The sequence below is a fragment of the Mytilus californianus genome, unplaced genomic scaffold, assembly GCF_021869535.1.
Source record: "Mytilus californianus isolate M0D057914Y unplaced genomic scaffold, xbMytCali1.0.p SCAF_5, whole genome shotgun sequence".
NCBI lineage: Eukaryota > Metazoa > Mollusca > Bivalvia > Mytilida > Mytilidae > Mytilus > Mytilus californianus.
This window is the reverse complement of record NW_026262701.1, coordinates 9,397,167-9,417,741: the sequence shown is the minus strand read 5'-3', so window position 1 is coordinate 9,417,741 and position 20,575 is coordinate 9,397,167. Positions and strand designations below refer to the sequence as shown.

Genomic DNA, 20,575 nt, shown 5'->3' with positions numbered 1-20,575 from the left:
TCAAGTGTATGGATCTCTCTGAAATTGTACTGCAAGGTACCATACCATAAAGGGAAGGCTGGGATTGAGTTTGGGGGTGATGAATCATAAGGGGGTTCGACAAATTTGGGTGGGTTATTATTTTTTTTTTCTTTTTTTTTTTCTTTTTTTCCTTTTTTTTTCTTTTAAAATTTTCCATTTTAAGTTGGTTATTTCTGATTTATATTTAAAAGCAAATAATAATGATATGGTAGGAGATACACACCAAACAGGATGTGTAAATTATTATATAATAAGTATTGTGCAATAGCAAGAAATATCCAATAGCACAATATTGCGTAATAGCAAGAAATTGTCAATTGTACAGTATTGCGCAATAGCAAGAAATATCTAATTGCACAGTATTGTGCAAAAGAAGATACTTCGTATAAATTGCTTATTTCTTGACCAATTTCAATGGGGTTTTATTCTTGAATTCTTGGGGTTCTTTAATATGCTGAATCTAACCGTGTATTTAGTTTTTGGATTTTGGGCCCCGTTTTTAAATTGGTCTACATTAAGGTCCAAAGGGTCCAAAATTAAACTTAGTTTGATTTTAACAAAAATTGAATTCTTAGGGTTCTTTGATATGCTGAATCTAAACATGTATTTAGATTTTTGATTATGGGCCCAGTTTTCAAGTTGGTCCAAATCGGGGTCCAAAATTAAACTTTGTTTGATTTCAACAAAAATTAAATATATGGGGTTCTTTGATATGCTAAATCTAACAATGTATTTAGATTTTTGATTTTTGGGCCCTGTTATCAACTTTGTCCACATTGAGGTCAAAAGGGTCCAAAATTAAACTTTCTTTGATTTCATCAAAAATTGAATTCTTGGGGTTCTTTGATATGCTGAATCTAACCATGTATTTAGATTTTGGATATTGGACCATAATAGGTGAATGTCCAATTTAAAATTTTTAAGTTCTTAGACCACATTCATTCTGTGTCAGAAACCTATGCTGTGTCAAATATTTAATCACAATCCAAATGCAAAGCTGTATCAAGCTTGAATGTTGTGTCCATACTTGCCCCAACTGTTCAGGGTTCGACCTCTGCGGTCGTATCAAGCTGCACCCTGCGGAGCATTTTATTAACACTTAAGACGAGATTTGGTGTTTAATAACAACTGTCAAAGATCGAGATATCTTTTATCATTATAGTAATCATGTTTATATTAAGGATTATCATTTCGAATAACTATAAAATAAAAAAACAAATTACCGAAATTATAAGATCAAGGCACGCTGTCACTGTCAAAATAATATGGCGTATCGATAAATAGCGCAGGTAAAGTCTCGTTCTAACGACCATGATGTTGATATTATTACACTGATTGGTGAATGGTTTCCAGTCCCGTTAGTATAATAGTCCCAGACGCAACCTCCTGATAGTATTCCCTATGTCTCGCATACCACAGGCAAGACCAAAGAAACTACGAAAACCTAACATTGATATTTTAAACATAAAAATAAGGTCTAGGTCATATGGACATGTATGCCATTAAATCATTCCATACACCAAATATATCATTTTTCCAAATATAGTTGACCTATGAATTATGAAATCTGAGATCAGGACTTGATCATAATATCTTAACCTTGATCTCTGATCTATAAAATGGATCAAGGTCAGGTCACCCTGTTTGTTCAATAAATAGACCTTGCAAAGATCCCTATACCAAATATAAGTATAAATATTCTATCACATCGTACTTATTATAAGTGAGAAATTCACGTGAAAAACAGTAACTGTTTTTTAAGAAGTTGCTGATCCATAAAAATGAAGTTAAGGATAATGGACATATGACATACAGCAGCTATCAATTTAATTGAAAGATCTATCATGGCTCCTATTTTCTTATATTTCGCTCCCATGTGACATATTAGAAAAACAGGAGTGATGATAGATCGGTTTTTAACTAGCTAACATAAGGCATCTGTTTAAAGGTATAAAGCATTCAGGAAGTCTACCTTCTGATATATACAACTTTAGTTAAAACTATCCTGCTGCAGTATCTTCAATATGTCTGCCATTCTGTGCTTTTTGTCCCAGGTTGACACAATAAAAATTAGCATCCATCAATAAATGCAATGTCACAATTATGCAGCTTTGTCTAACTACTAACAAATAAAAATAACTAATGGTGTCTTTGTTTTACTATTATTATACATAAAATACCAATCTCTACAAATGAAGCACATACAAAAAAGTTGACCATAAAATATTTAATAAATATTGTTTCATTCTATGAAATAGTAGATATAACATTAACAACATAAAACTATAACAACTAACAGAAGACTCCATCAAAATTAATAAAAGATATGAGGAAAATATTAATAAGATAGAAACCCCAACAATACAGGTCCAGGATTCCTAAATTGATCACCTGAATAATACCCACTGTCATTTTACAATCAATCATAAAAATGCAGTATTCAACCCATTTTAGAAATCCATTATGAAGATGAGTCCTTACAAGGCAAGTATCTAGGGCATTCACTTAATAATACTACTGAAATTCAAAAAGATAGAGCATCAAATTAAAATGGCTGTAATTTTATTTATAGTAAGCTATGCCAGTTATTCATTTGGTTGGTCAGCATGGAAAAAACTACCAACTTTAAAGTGGACCTGATAAAACTTATTCAGGTCAAGTTTAGGCTAAGTAGTTATACAGGAAAAGATTATTAACAGTGTTAAAGCTAGACCATGCAGGTCAGACACCAAACAATAATAAAAGCTAACAAGGTCAGTTGAGCTAAAATTGGATTTCTTCAGATCCCTATATGTCCTTCACTGATTGTAAAGGATGTTTAATTCCACTAGAATTAACCAGGAAAATCAACTTTAATTTTTTTTCATACTGGTGCCCCTATGTTTTTTCTAAATGTATCATATATTGCTTAAGTCTCTGATTATAGTTAAGGTAAAAAAGGATTTCTATAAATCACCATATAACCATTACTGATGGTAATGCATTTTTGTTTTGCACTAGAATTAACCAGGAACACCACCCTAATCTATCTTCATATTAATCGCTATGTTTTTTTTCTAAATGTAACATTGATTGCTTAAGTCTCCAATTTTCAGTCTCTCTCCATTTCTATATGTTCTGGGATGGTTGTAGATAACTGGTCTGCTAAAGGTTGTGATGATGCACATAAAATTCTTCTACTAAGGAAATCTACTGGACCACCTGTTAAACACAAAACACATCATGTTATATGAATGATACTATGCAGGAACATGTCCAAATCTACAATCATGCCAAAGTCCTATCCCTTAAAAGTATCTTTTTTTAACAAATGTGAAACATGGTAATAGATTAAATAAACTGCTGGCACAGAGACATTTCTTGCATGTATGTTATTTTGATAGTAAAATACAAATGTAAAAATTAAAGAACCTTTGTGAGTACACTCACATACCCCACACTCCACATTGTCACTGAGCAAACGAAAGCTCACCAGATTCCTAAGTTCAGAGACTCATAACTCCTACAAAAGTCAACTGATAAAAATTTGTTGTGGATATGCACATCTCCATATTATGTCCTCATTAACTACAAAGTTTCCTGAAATTCTGTTTATTTGGTTTCAGAGGAATTGCACTGATAAACTGTTGCAGTTGTATATTTAGGCCAAAATTCTATGTTCAAAGGGGCATTACTCCTAGAAAAAAACATTGAATCATAAATTTCTGTGGATATGCACATCTACATAGTATGTCCTTATTATCTACAAAGTTTCATGAAATTCTGTTATGTGGTTTCAGGAGTTGCAATGACAAGAACAGGACTGACAGATGGACTGATGGACGGACGGACGGACGGACTAACTGACAGACGGACTGGTCAAAAACGTTATACCCTTATTTAACATCATAATTAAAATGACATTACTTTAACAATGTAAACTATATGCAAAACATTGAAAGTCAATAAACCATGACTGACTGTGCATGAACAAATTATCTCCCAGGAATTTGAAAAAGTTCAATAGACCATGATCAAGGGGGCAGACCCATATGATCTCCATGGATACAAGATGTGCTCATGCTGATACAACTGCTTAACACATATTATTGACTTTTAAGTGGTTTCCTTAAATCTGACATAATCACAAACTTTAACATGTGAACTATTCAAAAGTTCTTAAGTCACTAATCCATGAGTTAGGGATTGGGACTTATAATTTCCATAGAACTGAAATGATATGCATATACTAATACAACTGCATACCATATATCATGAATGGTTCCACTTAAACTGAACTAGCACATAATTTAACATTTATATGAAGCAATAATTTCAAAGTCAATAGACAATGACTAAGGGGGCAGGGCCAAATAATCTCCATGGAAATGAGATGTGCCAATGCTAATACAAATGGATACCAAATATCCTTTAGAGTTTCACTTACGTTTTCACTGTCTTTGACATACATAGAGATGTCTTTGACACACACAGAGGAGATTGCAAAGTGTCTTTCATGGGTCTCACATATGTTGCAATGAAAACAGACCTCACATAAAATGATCAAAATTATTGATACTTACCTGATGAATATATCGAAGGACTACCAATATATATAATTACAATCCTTGTTTCAGTAAAATAACAGATACTCACCTGATAGATCAATCATAGAACTACCAGACTCCTTAAGTATCACACCGGATGCATTAAAAAAACAGATAATGACCTGACAGATCAATCATAGAACTACCAGCCTCCTTAAGTATTACCACTGATGCAGTAAAATAACAGATACTCACCTGAGGGATCAATCATTGCACCACCAGCCTCTATAAGTATCACCCCTGATGCAGCAAAGTCCCAGATATGTAAACCATATTCTACATAAGCATCGCCACTTCCTTTAGCCACATTTACCATATTCATTGCTGCTGAACCTAATGTTCTCGTCCTGTATAAATCATAAACAGATATACATGTAATAGGATAGATTCATCTATCAAAGATATAATTAGGAAAATGTAAATTCTACATTTCATTTTGTTAAGGAATAAAATATCAAAGACTGTTTTGGTACAGATGACTGAAGCAAGTTGGCAAAAGATTCTCTTGAAAAACATATTATTAAAACAAATTTATAAAAACAAAAAAAGAAAATATTGAAAGTAAAAGAAAATCTCAAGAAAACAAATAATGCCACAGAAATTGAAAGCTAACATAAAACTTTCAAAATAAACTTTTGTTCTTTTCAGTAATAATTTTGGTCAGAAAAATCATATAATATCACATTAACCATTAGCAATTCAAATTCAATCAAAGAGTCAAAAATGCAATTATTTAGAATTTAAAAAAATTTAATTCTCAAGAGTCTTGCTTTGTAATAACTTATAAGTGTGGTAACAATATAGGTATAGCAAGTATATGTTATCTTGTCCTCCTCAGCATGACTTTAGCAACACATCCTTGGGTAAAGAATTATAACTGTATGATATATGACCTACGTGAAATATCAATGATTGCAAAAATATTAATGATACAAAGACAAATCAACAACTTACATTTAGTGTCTAAAAAATGGCAAAAGTTGTAATAAATGTAAGAACACTGAGTCATCTATATCACATACTGTCATACAAATTAGTCACTTTAGAAAATATTTGACAAATATCTTAAGAACATACCCACGAGTAGTCTGCAGGACTTTATGATAAATATTACATTTTCTTCTTAATACATCTGGTTCTCTTGAAGACCCTCCTTCTAAATATATAATAGCTTGCTTCAGGTCTGAAAAGAGTTGTTCTCTGGTAAATTATTTCATGTGATATACGTATACAGTCTAATCATAAGCAATTTGTCCTTAACTTTGATCTACTGGTCCAAAAATCATTAGGTGTCTTATTCTTTCCAATGGGACATTTTCAAGCTAAATTTGTTAAATGTTGCCGGGGTGGCACTTACTATGTAATGAGTGGTAGGGATGAGCGACTGTAATAGGTCACTTTTAAGCATCTTGATATATGATAAGGTTGAGATATTAAAATGAAATTGATGACAAGGTTGCTATATTATCATAAGTACATAATATATCTGAAACTAATAGGAAGTTTCCTCATGTGACACCTAGAGCCATTTCCTAGTGTGATACCTAGAGCCATTTCCTAGTGTGACACCAAGAGCCATTTCCTCGAGTGACACCTAGAACTTTCTAAGTTTTCATAATCAAAACAAATAAGAATCCTGTCTCTAAATTATAACTGTATAACAGAAATATGAAAAAATGTATATAATCAAAGTCCCATAACTCTCAGTTGACTAGAGTGTTTCAGAAAATCTTCAAAATTCCAAGGTAGCTTGTCTTTATAAATCTTTTATTATATAAAAATACCAACCAGATTCATGAAAGCAAACGAGTTTTTGTGAAAATGAAAGTTGCCTATCTTTTAGTGATTAATGTCCCATAATTCTCGTACAACTACTATGGAAATTGTTAAAATTGAAAGGGTGCTGCTTACTTTAAATATTTGTGACATTGTCAAAAAGATCATGTGACTCAGTGAAAGTATATTTGCATATCTGAAGAATCACCACAGATATGAAAAGCAGAGATTTTGAAGATTTTTTTTTTAGTACTCTGAAACGTGTACTCTGATAATCATTTATATCAATAGGTAGACTTCATGTCACCTAACATTGTATAAACTTTTGAAACTTTAGGTCAAAGCACACTTAACAGAGAGACAGCAGGACAGCTGAATAGACTGATAAAGAGACAAATGGATATCCTGCCAAAGTAATGTCATAACAGACATTTATACACAAAAATGGCTGAACAACATTATGCTTTAAACATGAATAAATTTTGGAAAAATAATTGCAAATTTTCAGAATTTTCAGGGGTTATATTTGCACATCAAATGATAAGAGGGCATCTTTGATGACTCCTTAGAATCTATCTTTTATCTGTTATTTAATTAATTAATAAATTCTATTAAACCCTTGCAGCTTTTAGTACTTTGGTCCTCTGGTAGGTACTTGTTACTAAGGTTAATAAATAATTTGAAATGAATTTTGTGATTTCCAACACAATTACCATTTTGTTGTGAAGTAGATATACGTTCACCATTACAGAACGCTCCCTGTCCTCTTGCTCCTGTATACATTTCATTTAAAATTGGGGCATAAACCACACCTACTACCATCTAAAAAACAATATGAAGAAACAATAATTATTATGAATGGAACATCTTCTAAAATGCCAACAAATTTCAAATACGTGGGATACCAAGTTTCATGGCTTTGTGGGTATGGGTGAACCACATTTAAATGTTCAACAAAGTATACATTTTCTATAAGCTTGTACACAGACTGCCAAATCAATGAAATCAAATATCTATGCAATACAATTTTTACTCAATCAATGAAAATTGGTACCCATGAAAATAGAAAAATCTACAGCACATAAATAACTTAAATGTTATCCTGATGATGGTATCAAAACATGTCAATCTCATTAAATGACTGCAACAACCCCTAAAGTGTTGTGTTGTTATAACTGCTTTCATATTTTGTGTTTTTCATTGTAACAACCCTTCATACCCGAGGTATCCACTTTAGGGATTCTATCGTATTCAAGATTTACGAGGCCTTGGTCCACTTTCGTTTGTAATTTTTTAAATGTTATTTGTTTTATAAACTGTTCTTTGAGCAACTTATGTGATGTATCTAATGAAAAGGTGAAGGTACATTTTGTGGTGTATTTGCAAACTTTAAATATAAAAATAAGAAGATGTGGTATGATTGCTAATGAGACAACTCTCCACAAGAGACCAAATGACACAGAAATTTAAAGCACTTTTTAACCAATGAATTTTTTTTTCAACAGTACCTTGATTGATTGATTGATTGTTGGTTGTTTAACGTCCAGTGGCAAATATTTCATGCATATTCAGGACGATACCTTGATTGATCATTTAGTTCTGTAAATTCTAAGAATTGAAGTATAAGTCCGTACCTGTTTTTTAATAGATAGTCCTATACACACACATGTATGTGGTATTTGATGTACGAAGTTAGTTGTTCCATCTATTGGGTCAATGATCCATGTGGGGTCATCTGTCCATTCTGTTTTATGACCACCTGCTACTGATTCCTCACCTATAAATCTATAAAATAAAGGACTGATATACCATAGGCTGCTTTATTCCAGTGGCAAATATTTCATGCATATTGAGTAGTATAACGAGAGATATGAAGCAAACATGTAAAATTTTACTCAATCAAATCTATTATTGATTTTTTTCTAAATACCTTCTTTGATCAATTGTACTTCTTGACATAATTAATTTTCATTATTTAGGAAGTTTATTAGATTGGTTGAACTGAATTACTGTGATTTCCTAGTCAATTAAAACTGACATGTGAAATAATTTAACAGACTATTAAAGATCTGCCATCAACACACTATATTCTCAAATGACAAAAGATAAAAAAGATATAGCAAAAGACAACCCTTAACAAGGTTCCCGACTTAAGATAGCCAAATAAAAATGTTGTCAGTTATGGGACAGCTAGTTTACAGCATGAAGTCAATACATTACAGCAAGGATTTTATTATATAAATAAGGAGATGTGGTATGAGTGCCAATGAGACAATTCTCCATCCAAGTCACAATGTATAAAAAGTCAACAATTATAGGTCAAAGTATGGCTTTCATATAGCTACCTATCAAACTTCTAAAGGATTTCATATGGCTAAAGCTGAAGCAGCGTCTTTGGAAATTGACAATGTGATCTACATCAGGTGTTATAAATCATGTTAATTTTTACAGAAATACAATTTGATTGAAATACATATCCTGTGTCTAAGCTTTGCTTACAAGGATCTGACGTTTTACTTTCTGTTCTGGTAATTATTACATCAGCCAATTAAATTTCAGCCTTCAAATGTTTGAAGGTGTGTATTAATCCAACAAAACCAGAGGATCCCACAGGGTCTTTAAAGCAGAAATTAGAATAGAGTGTTGTCAGATCCTTGTTAGCAAAGCTTGGACACACAGGATCTGTTTTTAATCAGATTGAGAGAAATACAGATGCATATGGAGATTGAAATTATTTTTTTTTTAAATTATTTTCATTTAAAATAAATTCTGAAGCACTACATCTTGGACCTTTTGTTAAAACTTATATAAATATCTATGTTTCTCACTCTCTCACAGTGATATATCTGTGCGTGTTAAAAGCAAAGGGGTCATGTGATTCCATACTTATTTTGTAATACTGAGATATGTCACCTCATACTGATTATTTGCCTTACTTGTGAGTTGGGTACTTTTCTTTAAATGAGTTTATTATCTGTTTCTCTACAGCCTGATCTGTTTCTGTCACTAAGTCAGCATAGTTACTTTTTGTCTGTAATGATTTCTCTTTGTAAAAGGCTTCTCTTACTACCTAGAATATAAATCTAGGGTAACTTCTGGCAATGAATGTCAGATTGAGTCATACCCATTTATTCTCAACCTCATTGTCCAAATAAAAAAACAGTCCTTGTTCAACTAAGTAATGAGATCCGTTTTTACTGATATGAATATTAATACAAATAGGTCCTATAAAAAGGTGTGGTATGTCAGTATTATTGAACTCATCATATCCAATATAAAGAGATCTTGATCAACTATACTTCATGTCTTTCGCTTCAATATATATACCAAGTATATCTGAAATGAATAGCCAATGATGCTACCAGAATTCAAATGGAAGTTTGAAGACTAACTTTACTGGTAATACTTTTTGTTGTAGTTATATATCTTTCTATTTTCATCTTTATTGTATTTTTTTATATTTCATTGTATCATAATTTTATTTATGTAACTGTTTTTCCATTTTTCCATTTTTTTTTATTTGGGGGGGTAGCCTTTTCTTTCTATTCTACTACATATATCATGTATATATATATCTTAAAAGACTGTTTAGGTGTTCAATTGGATCAATAGGGCTTAGAAAAAAAGTTAAATAGCAATGCATTGTAAATGTTGGTTTAGCATTAATACCAAAAAGTCTCATTGCAACACAACAATCATCTTAAATTGTAAACATATTGGAGAATATAACATACATTTGTAGATTAAGGTCAGGTTGAAGACTATACAATCATTTCAACATACTGAATGGCAAAATCAAGAAACTGATCAAAAACATTTTTAGCACTTGTTGGAATTTTTTGTAATTTATTCTTTCTTTATAAATCAGTTTTTAAATTAATTATTGGTTTTTAATCTAAATAAAAACAAGAATGTGTCCATAGTACACAGATGGCCCACTCGCACTATCATTTTCTATGTTCAGTGGACCGTGAAATTGGGGTAAAAACTCTAATTTGGCATTAAAATTAGAAAGATCATGTCATCATGATCATAGGGAACATGTATACATTTGTACTAAGTTTCAAGTTGATTGGACTTCAACCTCATCAAAAACTACCTTGACCAAAAACTTTAACCTGAAGCGGGACAGACGGACGGACGTACAGACCGAAAAACATAATGCCCCTAGATGGGGCATAAAAATGTGAATTATATATTATCAATGACATTGCTTTAGTTCATAATTACCTCCCCTGCCTCCTTGGCAACTTCTATAGCTGTCTTTAAATAATCTTGAATTTCTGCAGTAGACATATTCTACAATATGAAACATACATAATTTTTGAAGTCAGTTGTGTTGTATATTTATGATGTCTGTTTGCACAATTTTGGCTTCTGGATCCAAATTATTGTCACGTTAACCAATCATGACTGTTTGGATCTGTCCTATATCATGTATATATTTACTGGTAATTTTTTAGTGTTAAAATAGTATAATTCAAACCATGTACACATGTTAAACTTAGAATGTCACATTCATTTCTCTAAATTATCACTAATTGTTTAAGACTATTCATAGTACATGTAGTACATGTAGTAACAGGCAATTTTTGTAGCTTTATCTTTCCCCAGTAAATTATGAATCCAAATTTAAATTACATGTAAATGAAAGTGTTTGTTCTTACTCTAATTTTAATGTATAGAACTGCGTCCAGATATATGGAGACTAGACTGTGCAGGTTTTTAAACGTGTGTTTTACTATCATAAGATATGGTCTAGATAGCAGAAGTTTGCGTACAAGTAAAATTTGTTTTTATCCCCCACATCTTATGGCTGTACTAAGTGAAACTGATGTTAGATGGCAACTTAGCTGTTATTGTTACTTATATCTGCTCTGTGTTCACAATCACATAGCACTGTCATTTTAATTAGCCTATAGAGCACTGAATGACAGACTAATAATAATGGTATTTGTATCTGGTTTTACATGTTATATTAAAATCCTATAGCCAAAGGTTCTAGTTTCTGCAGTCCACATACAGCTCTGACAAATCAATAGATTACTTTTAAAGGACTTTAGTGAATCTCACTTCCGTAAGCCTGAATCTAGTTTTAAATTACAATTAAATACAAATTATTTTTTATTGGTATAAATACTGGTCATGCTGGTTCACTGCAGAGCAGACCATTTGTGAAAAGCAAATAGAAAACAATGTGTTACATTAATTTACAAACTTTCCAGCATTATAAATAAGATTGATTTCAAGTATGGTCTGTAAATTGTCAACTTAAATGTATATCATAAGGACATAAGAGCTACAGTTCCGCAGCTTACGGTTACTGAGCTCATATATACCAAGGTTTATAAACTCCAGTAATATATATGATTTTTGTAAATGTTAATCCACCTTTTCCTTAGATAGATAGATAGATTTATCTGATCAAGTATCTACATAAAACATTACAAAAATAGTATAAAACAATAGCAGACATGTAAACATACTAAAATCATAAAATCTTAAAATAATTGTTGATACCTAATCTTGATTGCCCATGAAAGCGATACAGCTTATTTCAAATGTGGCCCATTTATGTTACAATCTTTAAAATATTAAATTACAGTTATAAGAAATTTTTACTTTGGCAGGTTTTATACTAATTATGTTAAATTTTATAATTGACGATGACATTTGACTAGAACTTCAAGCAATGCAATAAAATAAAAATGCATTTATTTTTTATATATCTAGTGGATGCCAGGCATTAAAACTTTTCCAACTGGACAGGTAAGTCTGTACTCAGAGTAGTTTTTGAAGTGAAAATACAGCCATTTTTGTCCATTTGTTATGATGAACCTTTTACTTGTAACTTATTTTTGCTGTTAGCTTATTGTTTTTTTTTCGTTGTTTTTTTTTTGGGGGGTGGGGGTGGGTGGAGGGGGTGTCACAGCCTCTAGCCAACCAAACAATACCTCAAACCGCTGAACAACAGTTTCTGTCTTACCGGTTTCTGTGGATCCGGCTTTTGTGTTATAAGAGTGTTCTCCCTTGGTAAATAAGATAAATATAAATGATAATATTGTGTACTGGTTTTAGAAATAACTAAAGTCATTAAAAGAATGAAAAAAAATGATTTCTCTACTTATTCATATTCCTTTTAACTGAGAATATATATAGGTCAAAGACATGATACTTATTTCAAAGTTATCATTTGTTTGTGCATGAAGCGTGTTTCCGGTTTGAGATGTAAACATCGAAAAAGATTGTACTAACTTGTACTTTTTATCAGCCTGTATTATACCATATTGTCGGCTTTTTAACACACATATCTAAGTATCTAAAGGTAATTGCAATATAAACTTACAGACATCACAAATCTAAGATGTGGTCAAAATATCAAGTAATCTGTGACTGTGTCAGACATTTGGAAAAAGAAGGGACTGATTATTGATAGAATCAAACAAAGTGTACTGTGTATTATTACTGTATATGTTTTATGTTGATATTTAATCAAATAAATCTATCTATCTTAATTTTAAATTTGTCAATATGAAAATAATAAAAACATATTCATTATATTAATTATTCTTTACAATGGTATTACAACTAAAATTCACAGATCACTTTTTAAGAAATTTTCAGATATTCTAATAGGTCATGTAGGTATAGGTATTTGGGTTCATGTATAAGTTTATGGATAGGGTTTACAGAATAGAGAATAATGGGCAAAAACAATAATGAAATTGAATAAACAAGGAAAAAGATGTAAAGAATAGAGAATAATAGGCATGATAGGGTGCAAAAGTATAGAATAAGAATATTTATTATTCCAATCAAGGGCCCTTGATGGGCAGCATAACATGTACATATAAAACAATACATCATGATTTGTAACAGAAACACATTTTTATACATGTATATTAAAATGAAACATTAAAATGAGACAGATGTTACATACCCAACTATATTGTCGGGTATATAATGTTGTTGAAATCAGAGCAATTGTATTATATGTCTCTGTTGAAATGTATACAATAACAAATTTTTTTACACAAGTTTAACTTTATATCGATTTATTGAATGCCTGGATTTTGCTTAAAATATTGAATTAAAAAAATAAATAATAAAATCATATTCAATGAAATCTCGTTTAATTTTTTACGAAATAATACAAAATCCATTTAAATTAAAATTTGAATCAAAATATTTCTTTAAAATAATTATAGAAACATAAATATTAGTTTGATTATCTTTTAAAACAAAAATTATTTTTTTAAAGATTTTTTTTTTATAATATTCATATTTTCTTAAAGTTTATTATGATACATACTTCTTCTGGTTTGACACGGGGAAGAGAAGATATTTATTTGTACAGTTATGAAAACTTTTGTATATCACAAAATTTAAACTCTGGTAATACATGTATACACAGGATGTTTAATGTCACCAGGTTGCTTTTGGTTTGCACGTCTACCTGACAATATATTGTTATGTAACATTACATCCAAAGTCAGAGTTCACCTGTTCGTCAAGTGGTGGGATTTTGAAGGTATGGAATATTTATCTATAATAATTGTTGGGATTTTTTTCTCTCTTGGGATGTAAATATTTTTTTGTTCTAAAAGGAATGTATAAATATATTTCTAAAGAAAGATAAATTAAACAGAAAACAGGAAAAAAAACTTTTAAACAAAGAAGAGAAAAAATTTTATTATAAATTTTATTGTTAACTATTTTCTGGTAACAGTATATCCTGGATATCTGTCAAAATAAAATGTTCCCGTGTCACACTTAAAATAATATTTTTTTAATCAATAAATTTTGAAATCAATCATATCGAAATATCACCAAAGAAAATAACAGAAACATCAGAGATTCTACATGAAAATTAAATTAAATCAAGGAAAGTCTTACTATACAAATCCTCGATTTGATGCAACATTTCCATATACATCATCCGCCATTTTAAAAAATCCCGAAATATTCACTTTTTTCAATCGATTTTTGACCGAAATTGCCCAGAAATTAAACTGTTTTAAATAGTATTTTTCGCCAGATATATGTTTGAATATACTTAATCGATTTGCAAAGTTTTATTTTTATTAACGGAATTTCTTTATTTTTTATACAAGTAGACAAGGGTATCGGTACATTTAGCATTGAGTCAACGGAGAAATAACGAGAAAAAGTACATGTTTTTATGATTCTCCAGTGACAGAATTTAATCAAAATTTAAACTGTTAGGACCAACATTGTTTGATAGAAATATGTTAGAATATCAAGGATTGATTTGCAAAAGTTAGAAAACGGGTCAGGTTCATGAGAAAACTAAACTTTATTGAAGCACCTATGCATTTTATATGGGGCAATATAATACAAAATGGCGGCTAGTATACGTCACAAAAGTCACGTGATGTCTGACTTAGTTGGATATGTTATCTTCATTCTATAAAAAATCACATACATTTAATTCCAGGCAGGATCAGAACTATAAAATCATTACAATTATCATTGTTATTACATGTACATACATTAATTAACATTTCGTCTAACATCTAGACATGTAATAATATAGCTCCCTAAATATTTAAGTATAGACAAATTTTCATTAGTAAATAACCAAACAAATTTTGCCTCATTTGAAAGATATACAAATAGGGACAGATACAGTTTATCTCCTTGAAAAATATCTCCCTATCATTATTGTATGCTGGACAACTAGTAATAAAATGTTGTTCATCTTCAACCAGATTTAGAGTACATTTCTTACAAAGCCTTTGGTCTCTTTCTATATATAAAGTTTTATACCTGTCTCTTTCTATTTTGAGATCATGTGCACTGATTCTGATTTTACATATGGCACTTCTCAATTGAAAATTGTTTAAAGATAGATACATTTCTTTCGAAAAACAAGTTTTAAGTTTGAAATAAGTATCTAATTTACTACTCCATGTATCTCTTCTTTTTGTGTTCCAAAATTTTACAAAACTATTACAAAGTTTTTGCTTAACTGACTTGATAAAAAAGTTGAGCTTTACCTCCAAATTATGAATATTCAGCTTTTTAAAAATGTAATGTATGGATGAATACCAGCATTCAATATTATTATTAAACATGTTTTTGTTACACATATAGGTATCATACAGTAAACCATCTTTCATATTTTTTATTCTAAACCAATATTTCAGCATTGATAATACAACTGAAAAATATAAAGAATAATTTGTTGAAAATAAAAGAATTATGTTACACAATACTGATTATAGAAATGAACCATGTACAGAATAAAGAAGTCATCAAATTATAGAAAATCTTAATAGTAAAATCGTTTTTATGAGAATTTCACAGAACACACATACAGAATAAGCATTATTCTTACAGATGAAGAAAAAACCCTAAAATTTTTAAAAATACAAAAATTAAAGTCCTCCATCCAAATCCTCATGTATCAATACTATTAGTTAGTCTACAGTAAATTTAGAATTGTCAGTTTTTGTAACCGTCTTCATTGTACATGTTCCATTAAAAAAATCTATCTTCTACAAATCCTTATAAAACAAATCTTTCTCATAAAAAAAGTCTTTCTCTATTTTGTTTTTGTTGGCAGTCAATTTTTATCTAAATAGCACATACTGGTACTTAAACAATACTGTTCAAGGGAGTTTAGAAGTCCATCATGTCCATAATTACCTTAATCACTGTTAATATTATTCCAAAATATCCTTCTTGCACTGACACTGTGTAAAGCAATCATCAATAAATCCTCAATATCACATGCATACCAGTTAAATGTAAGCTTGTAACAGTCCAGTCTCTTATATTATGTTAAAATCATTTATTTCTTGTAGATGGATTTGTTCCATGACAAATCAGCAAGTGAATCGGATGAAGACACAACAGATTCTGAAGAAAGTGTTTACTCAGGACTAGAAGAAGAACCAGACACATCAGATGACGAGGTCTAGATATTTATATATATACATTGAATGTCATATCTCAAATAATTGAATGCTTCAAACTCTTTTTGTAGTTATATCTAGCAATGATCAAAGAATATTTTTAAAAGAACCATGCATTGCACATGTCTATATTGGGCTAGAGAGGACATTGCATCAGTTTGAGTTCTAGGTCATAAAAAGTTTAGGCATGCACTTTCATTAATATCAAACAACAGTTGTAGGTACATGAGACATATGTCAAACATGCATACTTAATGTTGTAAAATTGTTACAAAATACAACACAACCACATACCAATTATTATAGACCTATACATGTATTGTGACTAAGGAACCAACTTAAAACTGAAAACTGATTCTGATTAATGGATTTTGAAAATGAAGGTAAGGTCAGTATGATCTGATGACAAAAACTGGCTTACAAGGTCTCATTAAAAAAATACCTACAAACAAATTTTGTTCATGTTATATATATTTAAGCCAAAAAAGAAATAATATTATTTTTTAACAATGTTAAAAGATACAAAAAAAAATTAAATGTTCCACAGATATGTATTGCAAGGGTGGAAATGTCTAGTACAATTGCTGATATAGATTTGTAACTTAAGAAATGATTTTTCAATAGGAAGGAAAGAAGGATGACAAATCAGACAGTGAGGATGAGGATAACAGTGAAAGTGACAATGAAGAAAGTGATAAAGAAAATGAAATTGACAATGATACAGAAGACAAAGATGTGAATGAAGAAGATACAAACACTGTTAATGTGGCAGCTAAAAATAAATATAATGAGAAAAATAATACTCGGACAACATCTCAAACAGTGGACGATGAATACTATCATGATTCTTCTGATGAAGAGGTATGTGTCAGAACTGTTTTGATTGGTTGATAGTATTTTAAGTATCAACATGATCAATGTTATCATCTAATTTGATTGGTTGACCGATTTCTGGCACATCATTAATTAATGTGATAAATTGTTTGTTAAGTGGAAAGTATTCTTATTTCTTATTTATCAATGTTTAAGATAAAAGGTCCATAAGTTGATCATGTGGATGACTCTAAACTAATAAATAAAGAATATGTCTTTTATACACCAATAAGACAGCAACCCTGCAACACACTAATCCAAGACATTTAGAGGACAACATATAGTCTTCAACAATACAGGTGTCTATACCATTTATGTCAAGATCTAATTTGTCTAAAAAAGTTTGAAATAAATAAAACAGAGACTATTAATTCTAAATTTCTTCTGAGATGAAAATACAGCCAGTTTGCCTGATTATTTGAAAATAATTTTTCTTATAGTGTACAGGTTTCATTGGAATTGTACATAGTGGATAAACAAATAAGTAACAGTTAAGTAAAACATTGTACTTTTGGTGTAATTTTTCAGGATATCCGTAACACAGTGGGTAACATCCCAATGGAATGGTACAGGGACTATCCACACATAGGTTATGATGTGGAGGGAAGAAAGTTAATCAAACCTAAGAAAGGAGATGAATTGGATGAGTTTTTACAGAGAATGGATAATCCAGATTATTGGTTTGTATTAACAAGTTTATTAAAAGAAGATTTATGTGTGTGGTTATTTTTTTCCATTTATTGTAAAATTTATTTGCAGTAAAAATTGTTGAATATTTATTTATGTAAAATTCACATGTTTCTGACTTTCACAACATTTTCTTATGAAAAAAAGCTAAAAACTGTGATAGGTGGCCATGGTGTTTATATTTATCAAAAACAGATTTTTATCAAGGTTTTTCTATATTTCACTTAGAAAATAACCAAAAAAATAGATGAAAACTGTGACTGTTTATAATGTGAAGGAGCAAGGTTGACCAGTTAGAAGGGGAGATAACTAAGTATGATACTATCAGTATTTTAGTTTTGTTTTTATTTTTGATAACAAAAGTCGTATATTTAAAAGTTTTAAGCAGATGTCTAAACATGTTTTATTTTCAACACTTTTGCTTCAAGATCTAGTTATGAGGACTTTCTTCTCCATCACTCAGTAACAGAAAAAAATGTAGTGAATATTTTAATTACAATTGATAACAGCAAAGTGTTGATGAAGCAGTAAACTTAAATTTATACCATGTAATTTTAACCTAGGCGAACAGTGACAAACAAAATGACTGGACAAAATGTGTTACTGACCAAGGAAGATGTCAGTCTGATAGAAGGTCTCATGTTACAGAGGACACCTGGAGGAGCAAAGGAAACATATGAGGTATAAAATGTAGAAGAAAAAATCCTAGTCGAGTACTAGAGTTAATTTTTATTTGATTTGTTAAAAAAGTGGGGGTATACTGTTTTACCTCTGTCTGTCTGTCCATCCGTCCATCCGTCCCATGAATATTTTTCGTCCCATCTTTCTCAGGAACTTCATCATAAGGATTTCTGAAATTTGGTTTCAGGGTTTATATGAGTCAGCTATGCAGTGTGATGAGTTTTAAGATTTATCACTCAAACAACTTCCTGTTTACCGAACACTTACATATTTTTATACGACCGCAAAAATTAAAAATATTTTGGTCGTATATTGGTATGACGTTGGCGTCGTCGTCGTCCGGCGTCGTCCGAAGACACATTGGTTTTCGCACTCTAACTTTAGTTAAAGTGAATGGATCTCCATGAAATTTTACCATAAGGTTCAATACCACGAAAGGAAGGTTGGGATTGATTTTGGGGGTTATGGTACCAACAGTTAAGGAATTAGGGGCCAAAAAGGGGCCAAAAATAAGCATTTTTGTAACTTCCAGACAATAACTTGTGTGTAAGTGTATGAATCTCTCTGACATTGTACCACAAGGTTCCATATCACAAAGGGAATGCTGGGATTGATTTTGGGGGTAATTGCCTCAAAATTTTAGGAATTAGGGGCCAAAAAAGGGGCAAAAAACAAGCATTTTTCTAGTTTCATGACAATAACTTGTGTGTAAGTGTTTGAATATTTCTGAAATTGTACTACAAGGTTCCATATCACAAAGGGAAAGCTGGAATTGAGTTTGGAGGTAATTGCCCGAAACGTTTAGGAATTGGGGGCCAAAAAGGGGCCAAAAATAAGCATTTTTCTAGTTTCCAGACAATAACTTGTGTTCAAGTGTATGGATCTCTCTGAAATTGTACTGCAAGGTACCATACCACAAAGGGAAGGCTGTGATTGAGTTTGGGGGTGATGAATCATAAGGGGGTTCAAAAAATTTGGGGGGGGGGGTTAAGTTGGTTATTTCTGATTTATATTTAAAAGCAAATAATAATGATATGGTAGGAGATACACACCAAACAGGATGTGTAAATTATTATATAATAAGTATTGTGCAATAGCAAGAAATTTTCAATTGCACAGTATTGCACAATAGCAAGAAATCTTCAATTGCACAGTATTGCGCAATAGCAAGAAATCTTCAATTGCACAGTATTGCGCAATAGCAAGAAATATCCAATAGCACAAAATTGCGCAATAGCAAGAAATTGTCAATTGTACAGTATTGCGCAATAGCAAGAAATATTCAATTGCACAGTATTGTGCAAAAGAAGATACTTCGTATAAATTGCTTATTTCTTGATCAATTTCAATGGGGTTTTATTCTTGAATTCTTGGGGTTCTTTAATATGCTGAATCTAACCGTGTATTAAGTTTTTGGATTTTTAAATTGGTCCACATTGAGGTCCAAAGGGTCCAAAATTTAACTTTGTTTGATTTCATCAAAAATTGAATTATTGGGGTTCTTTGATATGCCGAATCTAACCGTGTATTTAGATTCTTAATTTTTGGTTCCGTTTTCAAATTGGTCTACATAAAGGTCCAAAGGGTCCAAAATTAAACTTAGTTTGATTTTAACAAAAATTGAATTTTTAGGGTTCTTTGATATGCTGAATCTAAACATGTATTTAGATTTTTGATTATGGGCCCAGTTTTCAAGTTGGTCCAAATCGGTGTCCAAAATTAAACTTTGTTTGATTTCAACAAAAATTGAATATATGGGGTTCTTTGATATGCTGAATCTAACCATGTATTTAGGTTTTTGATTTTTGGGCCCCGTTATCAACTTTGTCCACATTGAGATCAAAAGGGTCCAAAATTAAACTTTGTTTGATTTCATCAAAAATTGAATTCTTGGGGTTCTTTGATATGCTGAATCTAACCATGTATTTAGATTTTGGATATTGGACCATAATAGGTGAATGTTCAATTTAAAATTTTTAAGTTATTAGACCACATTCATTCTGTGTCAGA

At 30.8% G+C, this 20,575-nt stretch overlaps 2 protein-coding genes across 2 annotated transcripts in view; one reads left to right on the top strand and one right to left on the bottom strand.

Annotated features, from left to right (window-relative positions):
* Positions 1 to 2,161: 2,161 nt before the first annotated feature.
* On the bottom strand, positions 2,162 to 12,400 carry LOC127700581 (inositol monophosphatase 1-like). Its single transcript, XM_052204131.1, has 8 exons — positions 12,370 to 12,400; positions 10,614 to 10,682; positions 9,320 to 9,453; positions 8,018 to 8,168; positions 7,097 to 7,205; positions 5,685 to 5,790; positions 4,803 to 4,954; positions 2,162 to 3,222 (listed from the first exon to the last, which is right to left on the bottom strand). Exons 2-8 carry the CDS (start codon positions 10,677 to 10,679, stop codon positions 3,113 to 3,115), a joined length of 828 nt encoding a protein of 275 aa, XP_052060091.1. The 5' UTR covers positions 10,680 to 10,682; positions 12,370 to 12,400; the 3' UTR covers positions 2,162 to 3,112.
* Positions 12,401 to 12,584: 184 nt separating this feature from the next.
* The window catches only part of LOC127700569 (ribosome biogenesis protein bop1-like), a 29,986-nt gene continuing 21,995 nt past the window's right edge, over positions 12,585 to 20,575 (top strand). The window contains exons 1-5 of the mRNA XM_052204120.1: positions 12,585 to 12,708; positions 16,214 to 16,324; positions 16,949 to 17,185; positions 17,726 to 17,877; positions 18,448 to 18,565. Of these exons, the coding sequence (XP_052060080.1) occupies positions 16,214 to 16,324; positions 16,949 to 17,185; positions 17,726 to 17,877; positions 18,448 to 18,565 (618 nt within the window). The 5' untranslated portion in view covers positions 12,585 to 12,708. The remainder of the gene's footprint in view (positions 12,709 to 16,213; positions 16,325 to 16,948; positions 17,186 to 17,725; positions 17,878 to 18,447; positions 18,566 to 20,575) is intronic.

Excerpts from the sequence above, each read along its gene's own strand:
- LOC127700581 (XM_052204131.1), bottom strand. The coding sequence starts at position 10,679 with ATGTCTACTGCAGAAATTCAAGATTATTTAAAGACAGCTATAGAAGTT. Across the intron at positions 5,791-7,096 it reads ATCTACTTCACAACAAAATG|ACCTGAAGCAAGCTATTATA; the intron begins GTAATTGTGTTG and ends AACTCTTTTCAG. Across the intron at positions 3,223-4,802 it reads TGCAATGATTGATCCCTCAG|GTGGTCCAGTAGATTTCCTT; the intron begins GTGAGTATCTGT and ends TGTGTTTAACAG.